The sequence below is a fragment of the Delphinus delphis genome, chromosome 7 (genome assembly GCF_949987515.2).
Source record: "Delphinus delphis chromosome 7, mDelDel1.2, whole genome shotgun sequence".
Lineage (NCBI taxonomy): Eukaryota > Metazoa > Chordata > Mammalia > Artiodactyla > Delphinidae > Delphinus > Delphinus delphis.
Genome location: NC_082689.1, coordinates 539,145 through 555,041, shown reverse-complemented (window position 1 = coordinate 555,041; position 15,897 = coordinate 539,145). Strand labels below are relative to the sequence as shown.

General features: G+C 57.8%; 1 protein-coding gene across 2 annotated transcripts in view; it reads left to right on the top strand.

The window, feature by feature from the left end:
* The window catches only part of FARP2 (FERM, ARH/RhoGEF and pleckstrin domain protein 2), a 92,101-nt gene that overhangs the window by 63,637 nt on the left and 12,567 nt on the right, over positions 1-15,897 (top strand). For both annotated transcript variants that reach the window (XM_060015771.1, XM_060015772.1), the window contains exons 13-17: positions 479-710; positions 10,942-11,102; positions 14,291-14,380; positions 14,733-14,866; positions 15,227-15,308. In XM_060015771.1, the coding sequence (XP_059871754.1) occupies positions 479-710; positions 10,942-11,102; positions 14,291-14,380; positions 14,733-14,866; positions 15,227-15,308 (699 nt within the window). The remainder of the gene's footprint in view (positions 1-478; positions 711-10,941; positions 11,103-14,290; positions 14,381-14,732; positions 14,867-15,226; positions 15,309-15,897) is intronic.

Sequence of the window (15,897 nt, the reverse complement as noted above, 5' to 3'; positions counted from 1 at the left end):
GGCGGTGTGTGGATGCACCAATGCCTTTTGTCCCCCGGTGACCCCTGGCAGGGCGGGGGAGGGCGCCTGGGTAGCCGAGTGGGGCAGCTCACCCCTCCTCCAGCTGCCCAGCCCCAGGGGAACAATGATGCCCAAAGACAGCCCCAGGCAACTTCAGGGTGACCCGGGTGCCAGGGAGACTCAGGGCCTTTAGTGGTGGAAATGGCCTTTCTTGTAGACAGGTCACGCCTAATGCAGAGAAAAAAGTGGACTTACAAGGGACCTAAATAGATCCTGGGTCCGTTTGAAATCATGTCTGCATTTACAGATCTTCAGTTCTAAAAGGAAAGGTCTGACCTGCTGCCCTCCTTTGTAGAAGCTGTGACAGAAATGTGTGGGTGCGGCTGTACTCACCTGGGCCCAGTTAGCTCTGCGACTTCCCAGCAGTAATTGCTCATTTCACGTGTTCCTTTTTCTCTTCTCCTGATTTGATCCCCAGAGCGTCTTGTTCACCGAGGGCACGAGGACTCCCGCGTCCCCGTCTTCAACAAGTGCCTCCTTCTGTTCGGGCCCCGCCTCCCCTCCAGCCCCCGTGGGCCTGCTCGGTTCCAAGGACGGCAGCGGCTCCCCGACGGGGCCCCCGGCTCCCAGCGCCAGGTGGCCAGCTGCAGAGAGGAGCGGCGTGGCCGCGGCCCCGCCCCCCGGGCCGCCTGCATTCCAGCCTTGCCAAGGTGTCGGGTCGGGTCGGGGCGTGTGGAGCTGTGGCCCCAGCAGTACTGAGGGGCTGAGTCGCGCCGCCCTAGGCCTAGAGGCAGGGGGGGCCGGCAGGGAGCGTGCGGGTCACAGTGGCCATGGTGAGGGTGCCTTGACCGTGGGCCCCTCCCCTTCCAGGGGGGCGCCCATGTGTGGCCGGCAGAGCCTCCGGGGGGGCCCTGTTTTCACATTGACAAGCGCCCAGCTGCCGGCGTTCGAGGAGTTCAGAGATGGCGGCCTGACAGACATCTCCTTCTTTGCCGGAGGCTCTGAGGCCTTTCCTTTCCCCTTCGGCAGTCTGCGCCCGCAGGCCCTGCTGTGTGGCCGCCTGGGGTCTGCCCCGTCCAGCCCGGAGGGGTCCTCCCCGGAGCCGGCCCGTGGGAGTGGGGCGCGCGGCTTTGAGTCCGAGGAGGAGGGCAGCCTCGGCGCCGCGCACCCCGCCGACACCTCGGAGCTGCTGGAGGTGAAGGCGCAGGCCAGCCTGATGCAGCGCCTGCTCAGCCCGTCCGCCGCCAGCTCGCTCCGGCTCCACCGGTCCGAGACCAGCTCCCTCAGCAACGCGCCGCTGCCCGGCAGCCTGTCCGCGCACACGCCCGGCTCTGCCGCCCAGTCCGAGGCCAGCTCCATGGCCAACTTCCCCGCCTGCTCGGTCCGCTCCGAGGCCAGCTCAGCCTTCCATTTCTCGGACATCGTCGACCAGTTAGAGCAGCTCAGCTGCCCGCCCACGACGGCTGAGGACCCGAGTGGCTCCGACACAGACTCGTGGGGCTCCGAGGCCGAGGCCCCCCTAGACGTGAGCCTCTTCTTCGGTAACCCCTTTGCTCTGACAAGGGGAGAGAGAGTCCTTTTCGATCTGCAGAGTAACATAAAGAATTTGACTCCTGGAGAGCAGATCGATGAAAACCTGTCCTGACCGTTCCCGGCTTCCCTCCTGGGGACCCTCACCTGCTCGGGGGGTGAGGGCTCCGACTGTCGGCTTTCGATACAGAAGGTGATTTGTGGTCACGGCTAGATATTCCTTTTTCACCCTAATTCTCTGATTGATTGTTCCATTTGGAATGCCAAAAGTGAAAACTTGCGCTTGGAGCGGTGTTAAAAGCTGTGCCGCGGGTTTAGAGTGGGGGAGTGTCTCCAGCTCACCCTTCGGGGCTGGTCGTCTCGCCTGTGCAGCTTTATTCTTCTGGCGTTGGCTTCGATACAGCAAAAGTGGTGCTATGTGTTTTGAGTGTGACACGGTTCTGATTCGTGTTGACCTCTAATGGAATGTGTGCCTTATGCCTGTTGCTGCTTCTTAAGGTGAGGTGTGCGGCCCATGATTAATTATGATGGAGGTTTTGTCTGATTTGACTGCACGAAATCTTGAATAGGCCCCACAGGACCCAGTTCCTGGGGAGGGCAGCGGGGGCTGCGGCCTCCGTGTGCTGTGGTCTGGGACTGCCCAGGGCGGCTCAGCGCCCGAGGCTTGGCTGCGTCCGTGACTTAGGATCCAGGGACCGTGCTTGGAGAGGCGTTGGTTCAACCTGCGGTGTAAGCGGGACTGTGTCCTTTCCACCTTCCTTGGGGGACGCCACGCACTCGGTTGCAGGGAAGGCAGAACCAGACACACCAACCGGCCCAAGGGGCATGGCGTTGGCTCGAGCTGGCCAGCCGTTTCCTTGGGGCCGACGGGGGCTTGTTCCCCGTGGGGACTGGGCACCCGGGGCCTCCCCAAGCTGCAGGGGGCTTGGCCTTTTGTAGCCGTGGTGTCTTCTCCGGTCAGGTGTGCACCCGACACAGCTGCGGGCTGATTCTGATAGACCCCATCCGCACGCATCCGTCCAGAGGCCTTGGGCAAGGTCATGCGTGTGGACAGGCCAAGGTGGCTGTGGCCCTGGGGGCACTGCGCTCCACACCCCGCGGACGTGGGGCCAGCGCTCAGCACAGGCTGCGTGGCCGGGCCCCTCGAGGGCTGGATTTGTCACCGAGTCCATGGACTGGGTCTTGTGCTTCCTTCCCGGTCTCACCTGGTGGAGCAGCACCGTGTTTAAAGGTTAGTTTTCTTCCTGAAAGTCCCATCCTCGCCGTGTGTGTGGACCCCGTTCCCGGCGGCCGCGTGGAGATGCCGGGGCTTCCCTGCAGGCTCGGTCGCCGTCCGTCGATGGTGTCGATGGTGTCAGTCGGGTACCAGCAGGGGCTTCAGCCTAATGGGTCGGTACTTTCCATCCTCGCAGCTGCCTTACCGCCGCTCTGGGTCCCTTGTGGCTCTGGTCCCGGGACGTTCTCACCCGTCGCCCCCGCACCTCCCAGGCCATGGGTCCGTCTGCATTGGTGCTGACTGGCCGGCGTCTGTGGAGAGACTGTGTGACCGTGACTGACGTCACTGGTGAGGATGGCACGTCTGGGACACTTTGTGTCACTGAAAAGACACACCGTGGGTGTGTGTGGCAAGGAGCTGATACAGACGCTGTCCATCCAACGCTTTTCCTGAATCTTAGTTGACACGACGGCTGCCTCTGTCCGTGGTCGGTTGTTGTCTCCTGACTGTGCCCCCCGACGCTCCGAACTAACAAGAGTGTCCTTTTGTCTTTAAAGCAGCCCGTCCTGGTGTCTGGGCAGAAAGTCTGAGCCAGCAGAGCAGCCGGGGCTGCAGGATGCGGGGCGGGGGGTGTGTGGGGGGGGGTTGTGTGGTCGTCGTCACATGTCGAAGAATCTGAATAAGTCGTGTTCTCAGATGTCTTTTACTGGACCTTCCTGTTAAAGGTTTTGTCTTGTTTTTTCAAAGAAACTTCTTTTTCTGGGGATAATTTTCTAGCTTTTGTTTAGACAGTTTTCAGGATATGCAGAAGCGGAAAGAGGCGTATCAGGAGTGAAGCCCAAGCCTGTTGGGCAGGGCTGTCCTGTGTCCCCCCCACCACGTCCCCCCGGGTGTTGCCCCCCTCCTATAAAGCGGGCCTGACGCGCTGACGACCTTCCTCAGCGCTCATGTGTCTCTGAAACGTAAGGCGCCTCCTCACTGACCCCACACAGATGTCACCCCACAAGGTGGACGAAGTGCTGGCCGACGTCTGGTTTGCTCAAATTGGGATCCAGACCCGGTCCGCGTGCTGCTCAAGGTCGAGATAGCCCGTCTGTCTCCTCTTCCTCTTTCCCATTTGTGCCGGTGACTTGCAGGGAAGCCGAGCGGCCTGGGCTGTCGTCGGTCTGCCCCTCAGGCCCTGCAGCCCTGGAGGCTGGACCTGCAGCTGCATTGACTGCTGACCCCGACCCGTGACCCCCTCCCTGTTCCACGCATGGGCAGCGTGGCTCTAGAACGAGCCCAGCATCCCAGACGCTCTGTGGACACTGCTGGTGAAGGTGTGATTTTCAGATTCAGGGTTAGCTTTTTGGTCAGATTTGGAGAAATTTTGAACAACTTTCCTTTTCCAGAGTGTTCACGATATGTTTAACTTTACAGCTTTCCTTTTATATTGAAACCATTTCTTTAATATCAGTTGTGGCTTCTTTGGACTCTGCCCACAGCCCTTCTTCCCCTTCACTCGAGTGGGAGGAGCCCCCTCCCGGAGGGGACCCTTCGGCAACCGGGAAAATGAGCCTGAAAGATAGCTCCTACAGGTCCTGTCTTTCTGCTTGTAGCCCAGGCAGTGGCACTGTCGTGTTCTGTCTAGTAAGAGCTGGCTTACAGGAAACATTAAAATATCCAGCATGGTTCTGAGTGAGGCCAGCAGCCGGCCTTTGCTGGGTTTGCTGAAGGCCGTTCGTGGTGATCGCCTTTTATTTGAAAAACACGTTATGCAGTGGCATCACCTTGGAAGGGTGGCCCCGCAGACCCGGATTACAGGATGAATGTGCAGATTGGCATGGGACCCACAGGCTTGGGAGCAGCCCTCCTCACGGCGGCCCACGGGGGAGCCCGGCACTGTCACCGCAGCCCAGAGGCGGTGCCCGCCGTCCCCGCCAAGTCCCCTGGAGTGACGCACTCCACTTACGTGGACTGTTTATGTTTACTAGCTGTCAAGTCTATGATTGTCTTTCCGTTTCCAGGGTCTAACGACAGCCTCACGTTAGGCAGGTTGACGGCACTAAAGCAGGAAGCGGCGTGTCCCGTGTGCCTTTTCACATCACACAGGGGCTCTCTCAGTGCGGGGTCAGAGCAGGACTCCTTTTTCCAGTTAACACGCGTTTTTAGAATGGTAGTAATGATGGAGGGATGGGCAATGAAAACCGCACAAAGAAGTTTAACGTGGAGAACTTTGATCATCCCCAAGGTCGCCACTTTGCAAAGTCCTTTAATTGCTCCGGTGCTGTGGGTGTGGTTCTCACCGCAGGCATCTTCTCACCTGCTGCCCTGGAGGGGTGGCTGAGCACCAGGCGTGCTGTGCTTCCGGTCCTGTGGCGCACACGGGCCACGCCCCTATGTGTGTGTGACAAGGGATGCCAGTTGTGCGTCTTCAGGGTGTGCTGTTCCCTCCCGGTTCAGGGAGCACCAGAAAGAAATCCATTCTTGGCACAGTACTTTGTAGGTGAAAATGTTAACGTTCTCTCAGGCACTTAAAGTTGGGCATTTCAGTGTCTGTTCTCAAGGCCACGGGTTCACTCGTGGGATTGCGCCCCGGCCCCTGTCCTGAAGTGACAGAGCTTGTCGCAGCTGGCCGGGGCGCGGGGGCCGCTGTGGGACTGTCTCTCCACGCAGCGCCCTGCCCGCCGTGACCCTGGATGCTGTCTTTTGCATGAACGTATCTATGTCCCCAGGAATGAGGAGAAAAGGGGGTGGCATTTCCCTGTAAACCTGAACTCGTTCATCCTTTAAAGACACATTGACGTTGCCTGGTTTGTGGTTCTTGAAAGTTTGTTTCCTGTTGAAATTGCCGTTTATAAATTTGCAGATATGTACTAATTCAGAACTCTTCGTTTACTCAATAAAATAAGGGAATATTTGCTATGGATTTTGATGGCTTTTTAAGCTTCCTTTCCCTCTACTTGCGTGCAGTTTTGATTTACACCCATGGGAGGTTATCTCATGTGTCAGGTGAACCCCGGAAACAGCCCTGTATCTTTTCACATCACCACCGACATCCGTCTTCATAGGCAGTTGGCCCCATGGAGCCCACAGGCTGTCTCATGCCGGCTGTGGGTGGCAACGCCCCTATGGAAGGCCAGTCGGGGAAGTGCCTTGCTTTTCTCAGCGGCCCCGCTCAGGCTCGTGGCCCCTGTGGTCAGTGTGCAGAGGGGGATGTAGGAGAGCCAGTGGTCTGCTGGCTCTGGGCCCGCATGAGCCTCCAAGGTGCCGGCTGAGAGCAACACTGTTGGCAGCTTTGGGGTTGAACTGCACGGTCCTTGGGCTTATAGTGCACAGAACACGTGCTGTTGGCTTCTTAACTCTGAAAATGAGACCGTTTTATTGCCTTTTCCCCGCAGTCAGCTAGACCCCACCTGATAAAATCCCTGGCCCGAAGTGTGGCAGCTGCTCAGATTCTGAACTGGCCTTTCCTCCTGGACCCTCTCTCGGCTGCCACGAGCTTCTGCTGCGTCCACGGAGCTGTCTGCCTCTTCAGCCCCTCTCAGGCCTCGGGGCTGCCCCACCCCTGCGCAGCGGCTGCAGCAAGCCGGCTGAGGACGGGGTGCTCGGGGCAGCGCAGGCCCCTCGGGGCGGGGGCCGGGCTCCCTCTGGGGTCTCGAGGCACCTGGCGCCCAGTGTGATGGGGGCGGGAGGTGGCTGGCAGCGTCTAGAAAGGCTCCTGTTGGCATGAACTCCCTGGGGGACCCCCCCTTAGAGCAGAGGACAGTGGATCACTAGGGTCTCCATTTCTTCCCCCATCACACCGGCCCGTCCCTCACTGACGCCCCCACTGCCGTCACCCCCGCGGGGATGAGGTGGCAACACCTCCGTGATGACCCCAGTGGATGCACAGGGTGACCAGTTAGGAGGGTAAAAGTTGTGTGGCCTTTACTTCCAAGAACGTTCACAGGCTGCACCTCCTTCCTAACGCACGTCACCTCCACACTTCCTAGTTTACTTGAATAGTTTGTTTCGGGGCCCTTGCCTCCGTCGCTCCAATAGTTCAGAAGATCCATAAGTCACAGCTTCTCAAACTTTAGACAAAATGTGTCATTTATTAGAACACGGACGTGCACCCTGGACTACCTACACGTGTCAGCAGAGGAGACCCCACACCTGGCGGGCGTCATCCAGACAAGTGGCCCAGAGTGTGAGTGAGTTGTAGGTTGGCACCCCCGTTTCTCTTAACAAGGAAAGAGTCTTGTTTGCTTAAAAGGAAACAGAAGAGAAGACTCGGGAAAATGCCCCTGGGTGCGCCATGCGTGTAGACGTCACCCCCTGAGTCTCAGGTGACCACAGCCACTTGCAGACTGAGCCGTCACAGCCCTGGGAGGCAGGCGAACACACAGCAGGAGGAAGGGGTGAGCTGGGCCTCGGGCCCCTCGGAGTAGCCGCTTCTTTACCTCCTACTTTATTTTATGAACCATGTTTCCCATAAGAGACTCGTGACGTCCTAGTTCAGAAGTGGAGCCAGACGTGGTTTCCTGCGGCTCAGCAGGGTCACGCTTACCTGGCTGCTTTGGAAAAATCAGCTTTTCCCTTTTCTTATGGGATTAGTGATCACTGTTCCAGCCACAGAGGGAGCTTCTAGATCTTACACTCCCTCCATCATGTTAACCTTCAAACTTGACCTTGAACTTTCCAAACTGGAGCTGACTCTTGCTCCGCTATAAGGCAAAAAGTTTCAAAATTGTTTATTTTATTACAGAGTTTTGAAGAAGAGAATTTAAAGGTATGAAATAAAAGTAGCTGAGCTTCCTGTCTAAATGTGATGTTTCTCTTTCATCACCTGGTCAGACGATAAGGAGGTTACACAAAGCACAGTACTGCGCTTCTCAAAACGATGTCAAAAATTATCAGATGGATATTTAGAAATGTTTGGAAATAAAGAATGCCACAAAGAAAATCATCTGCCAGGGTGGCTCACTGCTGACTGACTGAAACGAAAGTTTTACCTTTGCAGTGTTTTTTTTTTTCAGTACGTGGGCCTCTCACCATTGTGGCCTTTCCCGTTGCGGAGCGCAGGCTCAGCAGCCATGGCTCACGGGCCCAGCCGCTCTGCGGCATGTGGGATCTTCCTGGACCGGGGCACGAACCCATGTCCCCTGCATCGGCGGGCGGACTCTCAACCACTGCGCCACCAGGGAAGCCCTGCAGTGTTTTTTTTGAAGACGGTCAAACCTTGCACCTTTGAGAGCAGAGGCTGCCTGTGAACTCTGGGTGGACAGCAGAAACGGAGAGCTGTCCACCCATCCCAAAGCATTTCCTTTTGGAAGCATTTCCAAACCTGTCTCGTCTGCAAGGATTTGGTGGTTCTCCGTGCCACGGTGGGGCAGTAGCGCACCACCTACGTGTGAGCGGGTCCTGTGACTCAGAGCGACATTGACTCCTCCTGGCTGTTTGACAGTAGAGGACCTTGGACGCAGAGGTCTGGGTTTACAAACATTTAAGATTCTTCACCATGTCAGTTAAGGCTACACATACTCTGTGGCACCTAAAACTTGACGTTTAGCATCTTAAAAATGCTTACGCAATCTGCCTGTTGGTGTGCATTCTAATACAGGTCGTCCACGTGGACAGGGCTTTCTAAGGTCAGAGCCTGTCACGCCACCACACGGTCCAGAGCAGCCTTCACGCGCCCCGGCCGCTCCTGGAACTGGCCAGCAGAACCACGGCCCCACGGGCGTGCTCTGGGCGTGGGGCCCTCGCGTCACTGGCGTCACGACAGAGAGGCAGTGGCCCGCACGCTCCAGCAGCCTCGTTTACTGCCACTTGCTCGAAAACAGCTCCTTGCAGATTTATTCGCTTCGTCTCGTAGCGTCTGTGTTGACAGAGTTTGACGTAGGTACGACGTATTACGTTTTGCTGCGGCTGACAGATTTAATAAAAACAAATGCTTAATGTCTGTTTGCGGTGCTTCTTAATCGAGTCACTAAATTGTGAGTTGACAATTTTTGTGAAATAGTAAGTACAGTTGTCCCTTAGTATTCACGGGGGATTGGTTCCAGGACCCCACAAGTAGCAGAACCCCTGACAGCAAAGTCTCTATGTGAGATGGCGTCGTATTTGCATACGACCCACCCGTGTGCTCCCGGATGCTGTGAATCATGTCTACGTTAGGCACAACACCTAATCCAGTGCAAATGCTCTGTGACTAGTTGTAAATGCAACGTAAGATGCTGTGTAAGCAGTTGCCAGAGCGGCAAATTCAAGGCTTGCTTTTGGGACCTTTCTGGAACGTTCCCCCCCCCCCCGATATATTCTGTCCTCATTGAGTCTTCAAATGTGGAACCTGCAGATGTGAGGGCAGCCTTGTCTACAATGATAATATCAAATGATGGCTTTTAACCTTCCTAGAATCAAAGCAGTTTATTCCAGACGAGCTGTTTGTCCCGAGGCGGTCACTTGCTGGGCTTTGGTCTCCCGTTCGTCGGCCCATTTGTCGGCCCCCGAGCCCACCCTGGCCTTCTCACAGGAGGCTTCAGAGCTAACACCACCTCCTCACCTGTCACCTTCTGCTATGTAAAAATAAAGTCAGGTTTTGCAAGAACTCTGTGGTAAACTGTGCACTAGTAGCTTTCTGTCGGGCGGGAGGGCTGTGCGGGGCGGGAAGACACAAGGGTCACCCCATGGACTTGTTCTCAGAACCAACGAGGGTGAGCGTCTTGGTTCTCACACCTTGAGCAACACGCCTGGAAGAATAAGTAGCTTATTAGTAGCTTCTACATCTTTTCTGAATTTTCACTGTGTGAAGGTGTCTCATTATGCAATTCCGGGCTACTTAGGGACACAACGGGCCTTGGAGTGTGATCCTGAACAGCTCAGCCGGAAACGAGCCTCTTCTGCAGTCAAAGGAGCCATGCCTCGGGCACAGCCCAGAGCCCTTGCTCGGTTTGGTCCCCGGAGAAGTGACAGTGCAGGCCTGTCGGGGGAGGGGACGTAGGCAAGGCACGCTCTTTTAAGGTGGCTTAGCTTATTTTAAATGTGTAATAAAAGCAGATTTTAATAAAACTGGTTCCGATAATTTCACGTCCTTACGTTGTCCAGGTTTTCTAATGTCAGTGAACGTTTCTCTGTGTCTTAAATCTGTGTGGTTGTGAGAATCCCAGAGGAGAGCTCTGCTATCCGGCATTGGTAGCCCATCCCCAGAAGCCCTGAGTTGGGGTCCCGGCTTCCCAGAGCTCTGAACTTGTCAATGTGAAAATAAGGGCTCCCTCCCGCCGTCAGGCCACGGTGGAGGGCTGCAGGAGCTTCTGCGTGGCAGCCCGGCCAGCAGGAAGCTCTCTGCACCAGCCTGCCTCCTACACACTTCATGCTTTAGGCTGAATAAACTAAGTTTTGGGTCTATAAACTGGTCACCGTGGGTAACTGCATTTGGTCCCCAATCACAGTGTGAAAGGATCTCGTTTTGAAACCCGTTGTGTTACTTCTAGCGTTTTGTAAACCGACTTAATAATCATACTTAGAGATGATGGTAGTTTGGGTGTTAAAACGCCATACATTTAGAAGCTCGAGGTAAATGTCTGTCTTAAATTGCTTTTGAACAGTTAAACGTCTCCTCTGAAACTCTGCTTTAAGGTGACTTTCAAACGTGGCATTTAATAGTTACTAATCTCTCATAGAAATACATTAGAAATAAACCTTTGAGGATTTTTTTAAATAGAAAAGAGAATTTCTTGATCACAAAATGTTGGATGAAATAGAACGAGGCCAGAATTTTGGCTTCAGTCTGGTCAAAAGCAAACATCATTTTCAGAAGGGGAAAAATTAAGTATTAGTTACTTTCGTGGTATGATTCTAGAAATCAGAATAAAATCCTTGCTAACGAACAATTCAGGGAAGTAGAAAACAGTATGACGAGTGTGATCCAGTGTTTTAAGAGAATGGTTAATGAGTTTGGCCTTAGAATACACGTTCTTTTCCAGATAAGTCAGCATCAGTTTGGCCTCTTACGTGCGCTCCCTCCTCCCCGTTGGCTCTATTGTGCCTGCGTCTTCCCCGGGAACCAGAGCCCTGGAGGTTCTCTGGGGAAGCGGGCTCTCACTTGTCACCGGTTCTCACCGTTGCTTTATGTCACACTGAGGCCTGCGTGTCTCCGGAAGGGCCTGGTGGCAGGTGCTGTCCCTCGGGTCTGCCCTTCTTCATCTCTCGCTCCATCGCCCGTTCACTTCCAGGCCTTTCCGTGGAGAGTCCTCAGCTTCCCTCCACCCGGAAGACCCCACCGAGCCTGAGCCCACTGGGCCCAGCCGAGCAGGGCTCCTCTCCCCTGCTGAGCCCCGTCCTCAGCGACGCTGGCGGAGCCGGGACGGACGACCAGGAGGAGCTGAGACACAAGGTGGGCGCCCCCGGGGGGCTTGCTGCTGGGGGCCTGGGCAGCAGGGGCTGGGGGTTCCCCAGTCCTGAGACCCTCCCACCACCTCTGGGGCGCTCGGGGTCCCTCTGCGCCAAGACGGGCCTCCTCATTCCTTTCACGTTCCTGGCGCCCGTAGGTTCCAAGTGCGGGGCTGTGGATCCCGGGGACCTGGGGTCTCAGCCTCCCCGCTTTGCTGGGAGGAGGCCTGGGGGTCAGGCGAGGCCGTGGGGCTGAGGGCTGAGGCGTTCTGGAGGTGCGTCCCAGGGGCTGGGCGTGTGGACTTGCGGGGGAAGAGTGAGGTCGGTAGGCAGAGCGCCACGGACCAGGCAGAGAAACGTGCCTGCTCGCTGGTGAGGCCACAGCCTGAAGCATCGCCAGCGAGGCCCTGGCCCCCAGATGCACGCTGGGAGACCCCCAGGTTTCCTGATGACTCCCCTGGCAGGTCCTGGAAGCCTTGGGCTCCCGCGTCGGCATCTGACTGCCCGGCTGGTGGGGGGGGGGGTGCGGGGGGGCTGCCCAACCCTCCCTCGGAGCCCGTGTGCCAGCTTCCTGGGATCCCTCCTCCTTCCTGTGTCTCCCACTTACTGTGCTGTTTTTCCTTTTTAATAGAAATTGGTGGGGACGCACAGTATTGGGAAGGCCTGAAAGGGAAGGTGGGGTTGCTCCCCTGCCTGTGTGTGGGCACCAGGCTCGGGGCTCTGTGGGGACAAAGCAGGGCCTCTCGCTCTGCCCTGACCTGGGGCCTGCGGGCAGGTCTGCTTGCTGGTATGGCTGGCAGAGCAGCAGCTGTTTTGCTGTCTCTCCACTGAGTTTCCTGAGAGGTGCTCTTTGCTCTGGAAATCAGGGGTTGGCCCTGGCTACCCAGGCTGGCCACCCACGAGCTGCTGCTGACCTCTCTACTGCTGGCATCCCCTTGGCACCTGCAGTATTACTGTGACCTCAGCAGTGATACTGCCGTGGTTGTTTCTGAGCGTCTGTCTGGGCACCTTCACCCGCCACGGGAAGAGGAGCTGGTCTCGGGCCTCAGTGGGGACCCAGGCAGGAAATGCTCACCGGCAGCGTGCGTGCGACGTGTCCGCGATCCAGAGCAGAGCCAGGACGCTTGGCCACAGGGAGATCCAGGCAGGGAGGGCCGAAGCCTCCCAGACCAGGACCGTGGGCCTCCTGGGGCAGCTCTGGCCCCAGAGAGCTCACTGAGCACACAAGCTCAGTGATTTTTCAGTGGATTTGAAGCAGTCATTTTTTAATAGCACAAAGCCCAGAAAGAAAGAATTGACGAGCATGAAGTTTAGGAAGGCGGCCTGCAGGTGTCCGGGGCAGGACACCAGGAGATGCCATGGTACCGTGTGGCTGCCAGTGTTGTGGGAAAAGCTGGCGTGAGAAGCAGCCCACGGACGCGCCACACACAAGTCCCAGAGGGAGGACAGCAGGACAGGCTGTGAAGGGTCAGGTGGAACCTCCTGGTGTCCCCGCGGCTGAGGGGGCGGCTGCCGTAGCAGTGGCCTCCGGGACACACAGGAGGAGCGGCCTCTGCTGCCGGGGCCTCCCTAAACTCCCCAGGGCCCCGGGGAGAAGTCTCAGACCCCACGGTGCAAACCCCGCCCCACCTTCCTCCCCGAACGGGTCACCTGCAGACTCGGACCCTCGCCCTGCCGCACTCCTTCCCTCGGCCGACTCGCCACCTCCCCCCACCCAGACCCTGACCATCAGGGTTACCACCCCTCAGCCTGGCTCTCCCTTCCCTGCGCCTCCTGACCAGCCCCGGCCCCCAGACACATCCTGAGCCCCGCGCACCCCGATGTGCTCAGATAGGCCCCAAACACCCTGCCTTCCCACCCCGCTGGTGACCACTTGGCTCACCTTGTAGCCCCCCATCCTTGACCTCTGGGCTGGCCCCCCACCGCCCAGCCTCCCGGACCCGCCCTCTCTAGGAGGCAGCCGTCTGTCCTGCCAGCCTCCACCCCACCTGCTCCCTTGGTCCTTCTGTGCGCTTTGCTGCCCAGCTGGGTCACTTCCCCGGTAGCTGGAGTTGCTTCCTGCCTGGGAAGCTGTCAGCTCGAGGGCAGGGACCTCTGTTCCTGGGCACGTCCCAGGTGCCTGTTGGCATGGCTGCAGACGTGGGAGGGTCGGCCCTAAATCCTCCATCTGGGGGAAGAGCAGCGGGGCGAGCGTGCGGGGGTGGAGCAGGACCAGGTGTCCGCCAGGTAGGAGAGGGTGGAGGAGAGGCCATGCACCGACCCTGACCGAGGCGGAGGCAGCTCTCTGAGGTGTGCTCAGAGTGGGGTGGGGCCCTGCAGGGATAAGACACAGCCTCCAGCCCAGGTGGGCACGAGGCCTGTGCTTCGCTGGGAGCGCTGTGCTGCCCTTCCCGCTCCTGAGGGTCCTGTCACCGCTGACTTGCCTGTGGCCCCTGCAGATGGTCAGCGGCCCTGTCGCAGGTTTAAGAGCCCCGGGGCTGGGCCACGTCAGCCAGCCTCCGGCTCTAACCGCCGGCACAGATAAAACGTACATCGCTTGGCAATTTTAATGACTTTTGTGTGAGTTAGGCTTAACTGTTGCTAATCACATACATTCATGCATGGGCAGACCTCGTATTATTGCGCTCCGCAGGTACTGCTTTTTTTTTTTCTACAAATGGAAGGTTTGTGGTGACCCTGTGTCAAGTCTGCCAGCACCATTTTTCCAATAGTATTTGCTCACTTTGTGTCTCTGTGTCACACTTTGATAATTCTCACAATACCTCAAACTTTTCCATTGTTATGATGATTGTTGTGGTATCTGTGGTCAGTGAGCTTTGATTCATGTGACTCACTTCGTTGCAATGTCTGCTTTACTGCGGGGTCTGGAACCCAACCCGCGCTCTGAGGTGTGTTAAGCAGCTACAGTCCTGTGAGTGACACTGAACAGTAATTTCATCACAAAATGAGTAATTAGCTTCACCATATGTTGCTGTTTAAACAGCAATTCTTTTCTCAAAAAAGAATAATATAAAATGAGAAGAACATCTGGGGGCGATACAGCGGGGCTTATATCTTTACTTAGAAGTGACGCTCTCAGGAAGTGCGCGTGAAGATCACGTGACAGCGTTAACTTGAGCAGAAGAGCTGGCGCGCTAGGACCGTCGGCGACGTGGCCGGCTGACACGCTCACGCTGTCTGCACTTCTTGCAGTGTGCGCCCGCGGACGAGGCCTACTTCATAGCAAAGGAGATTCTTGCTACAGAGCGAACATACCTGAAGGATTTAGAAGTTATTACCGTGGTATGAAACCTAAGTCCCTTGTTGCTTTGATTTTCTTAATACTTCTTAAATCTGGGCCAGAGACACAGGATCCCCCCCCCGAGACCTGCGTGTGTGTGTGTGTGTGTACATGTTCTGTTAAATACGCCTGCCTTAAAACATGTCTACGTCAGGTCAGAATAGTGGGTCCGATTTTCTGTGAACCTGGGAATATATCCCTTCGAAGCTTTTCACCCAGAATTGCTCTCTTCTGTTGTGCAAACTGGCTGGTCAGCCGCGGCGCTGATTTGAGCTGGCCTCGTGGGGGCTCCGGGGCCGGTGCTGTGTGTCGTCGGGGGCCAGGTCCCTGGGTCACCCTGAGCTCTCCCGGCAGTGGTTCCGGAGCGCTGTGGTCAAGGCGGACGCCATGCCTGCGGACCTGATGACCCTGCTCTTCTCCAACATCGACCCCATCTATGAGTTCCACAGCGGCTTCCTGCGCGAGGTGGAGCAGAGGCTGGCGCTCTGGTAACGGCCGCGGGCTGCCCCGCCCGCGTCCCCATGCCGTGCGCGGGAGCGTCCCAGCGTCCTAGCTAGTTCACGAGGGCCGCTATTGCACGAGACGGCGTTAGTCCATAGGGAACGTCACTTGCATTCCCCCTGTTCCAGAGGAGGGGGCAGAGGCAGGTTACAAGGAGACCCCTTTTGGCCCGGTCACCACCATTTGGAGGATGGCTGAGATGTGACAACTGCCTCTGTCAAGTACGGCCTCGCCCTCAGAGGTGCTTGCTGAGCCTGGGACCCCCCATGGCACTGGCAGCAAGCGAAGCGTATCTCACACGCCGTCGCGAGGTTTTGACCGTGTCTGTCTGTCCGTCTCCACTCCAGGGAGGGGTCTTCCAGTGCCCAGGCCACAGGCGACCACCGACGCATCGGGGACGTCCTGCTCAGCAACATGCTTCAGCTAAAGGTAGCGCGGGTGTGCGCGCGGCTCTCGGCCTAGCAGCTGGCCGTGTGGGCGCCGGCCTCCCCGCCAGGACAGTGTTCCCCTGAGAGTGGTGCACGAGTCAGGGCAGCTTTCCCCTCAGGCAGCGCGGCGTCCCGAGAGGACGGCGTCCGGGTCAGCGCGCGCTCCGCTCCGAGCGCTATCGCCGCTCCGGACACGCCCCCCTCAGGGCAGGTCCTCTGAGAGCCGCCTTCCGCGCAGCGCAGCGCTGGCCGGCACTCTCGTCCCGACACGCTCTCCTCAGGATAAAGCGCGCTCCCCCAGGGCCGCGTCCCGCCGGGCCGGGCTCCCCTCAGAGCCGCGGGCCGGTGCAGCTGCTCCTGCTGAGCTCGCGCCCGTTCCCGCCTCTCCCGCGGCCTCAGCGCTCCGGGCGGCGGCGCGGGTCGTGCTTCCAGCGCTCGGCGCTCTCGCGGGACCGGGACCGATGGGGTGGGCGCCGCCAGCGCGTCGCCGAGGCCCCGCCCCGAGGCCCCGCCCCCCGAGGCCCCGCCCCCGAAGCCCCGCCGTGCCTCCAGGCCCCCGGTTTTCGGGGCGGGTGGTGAGCGCGTCCCGG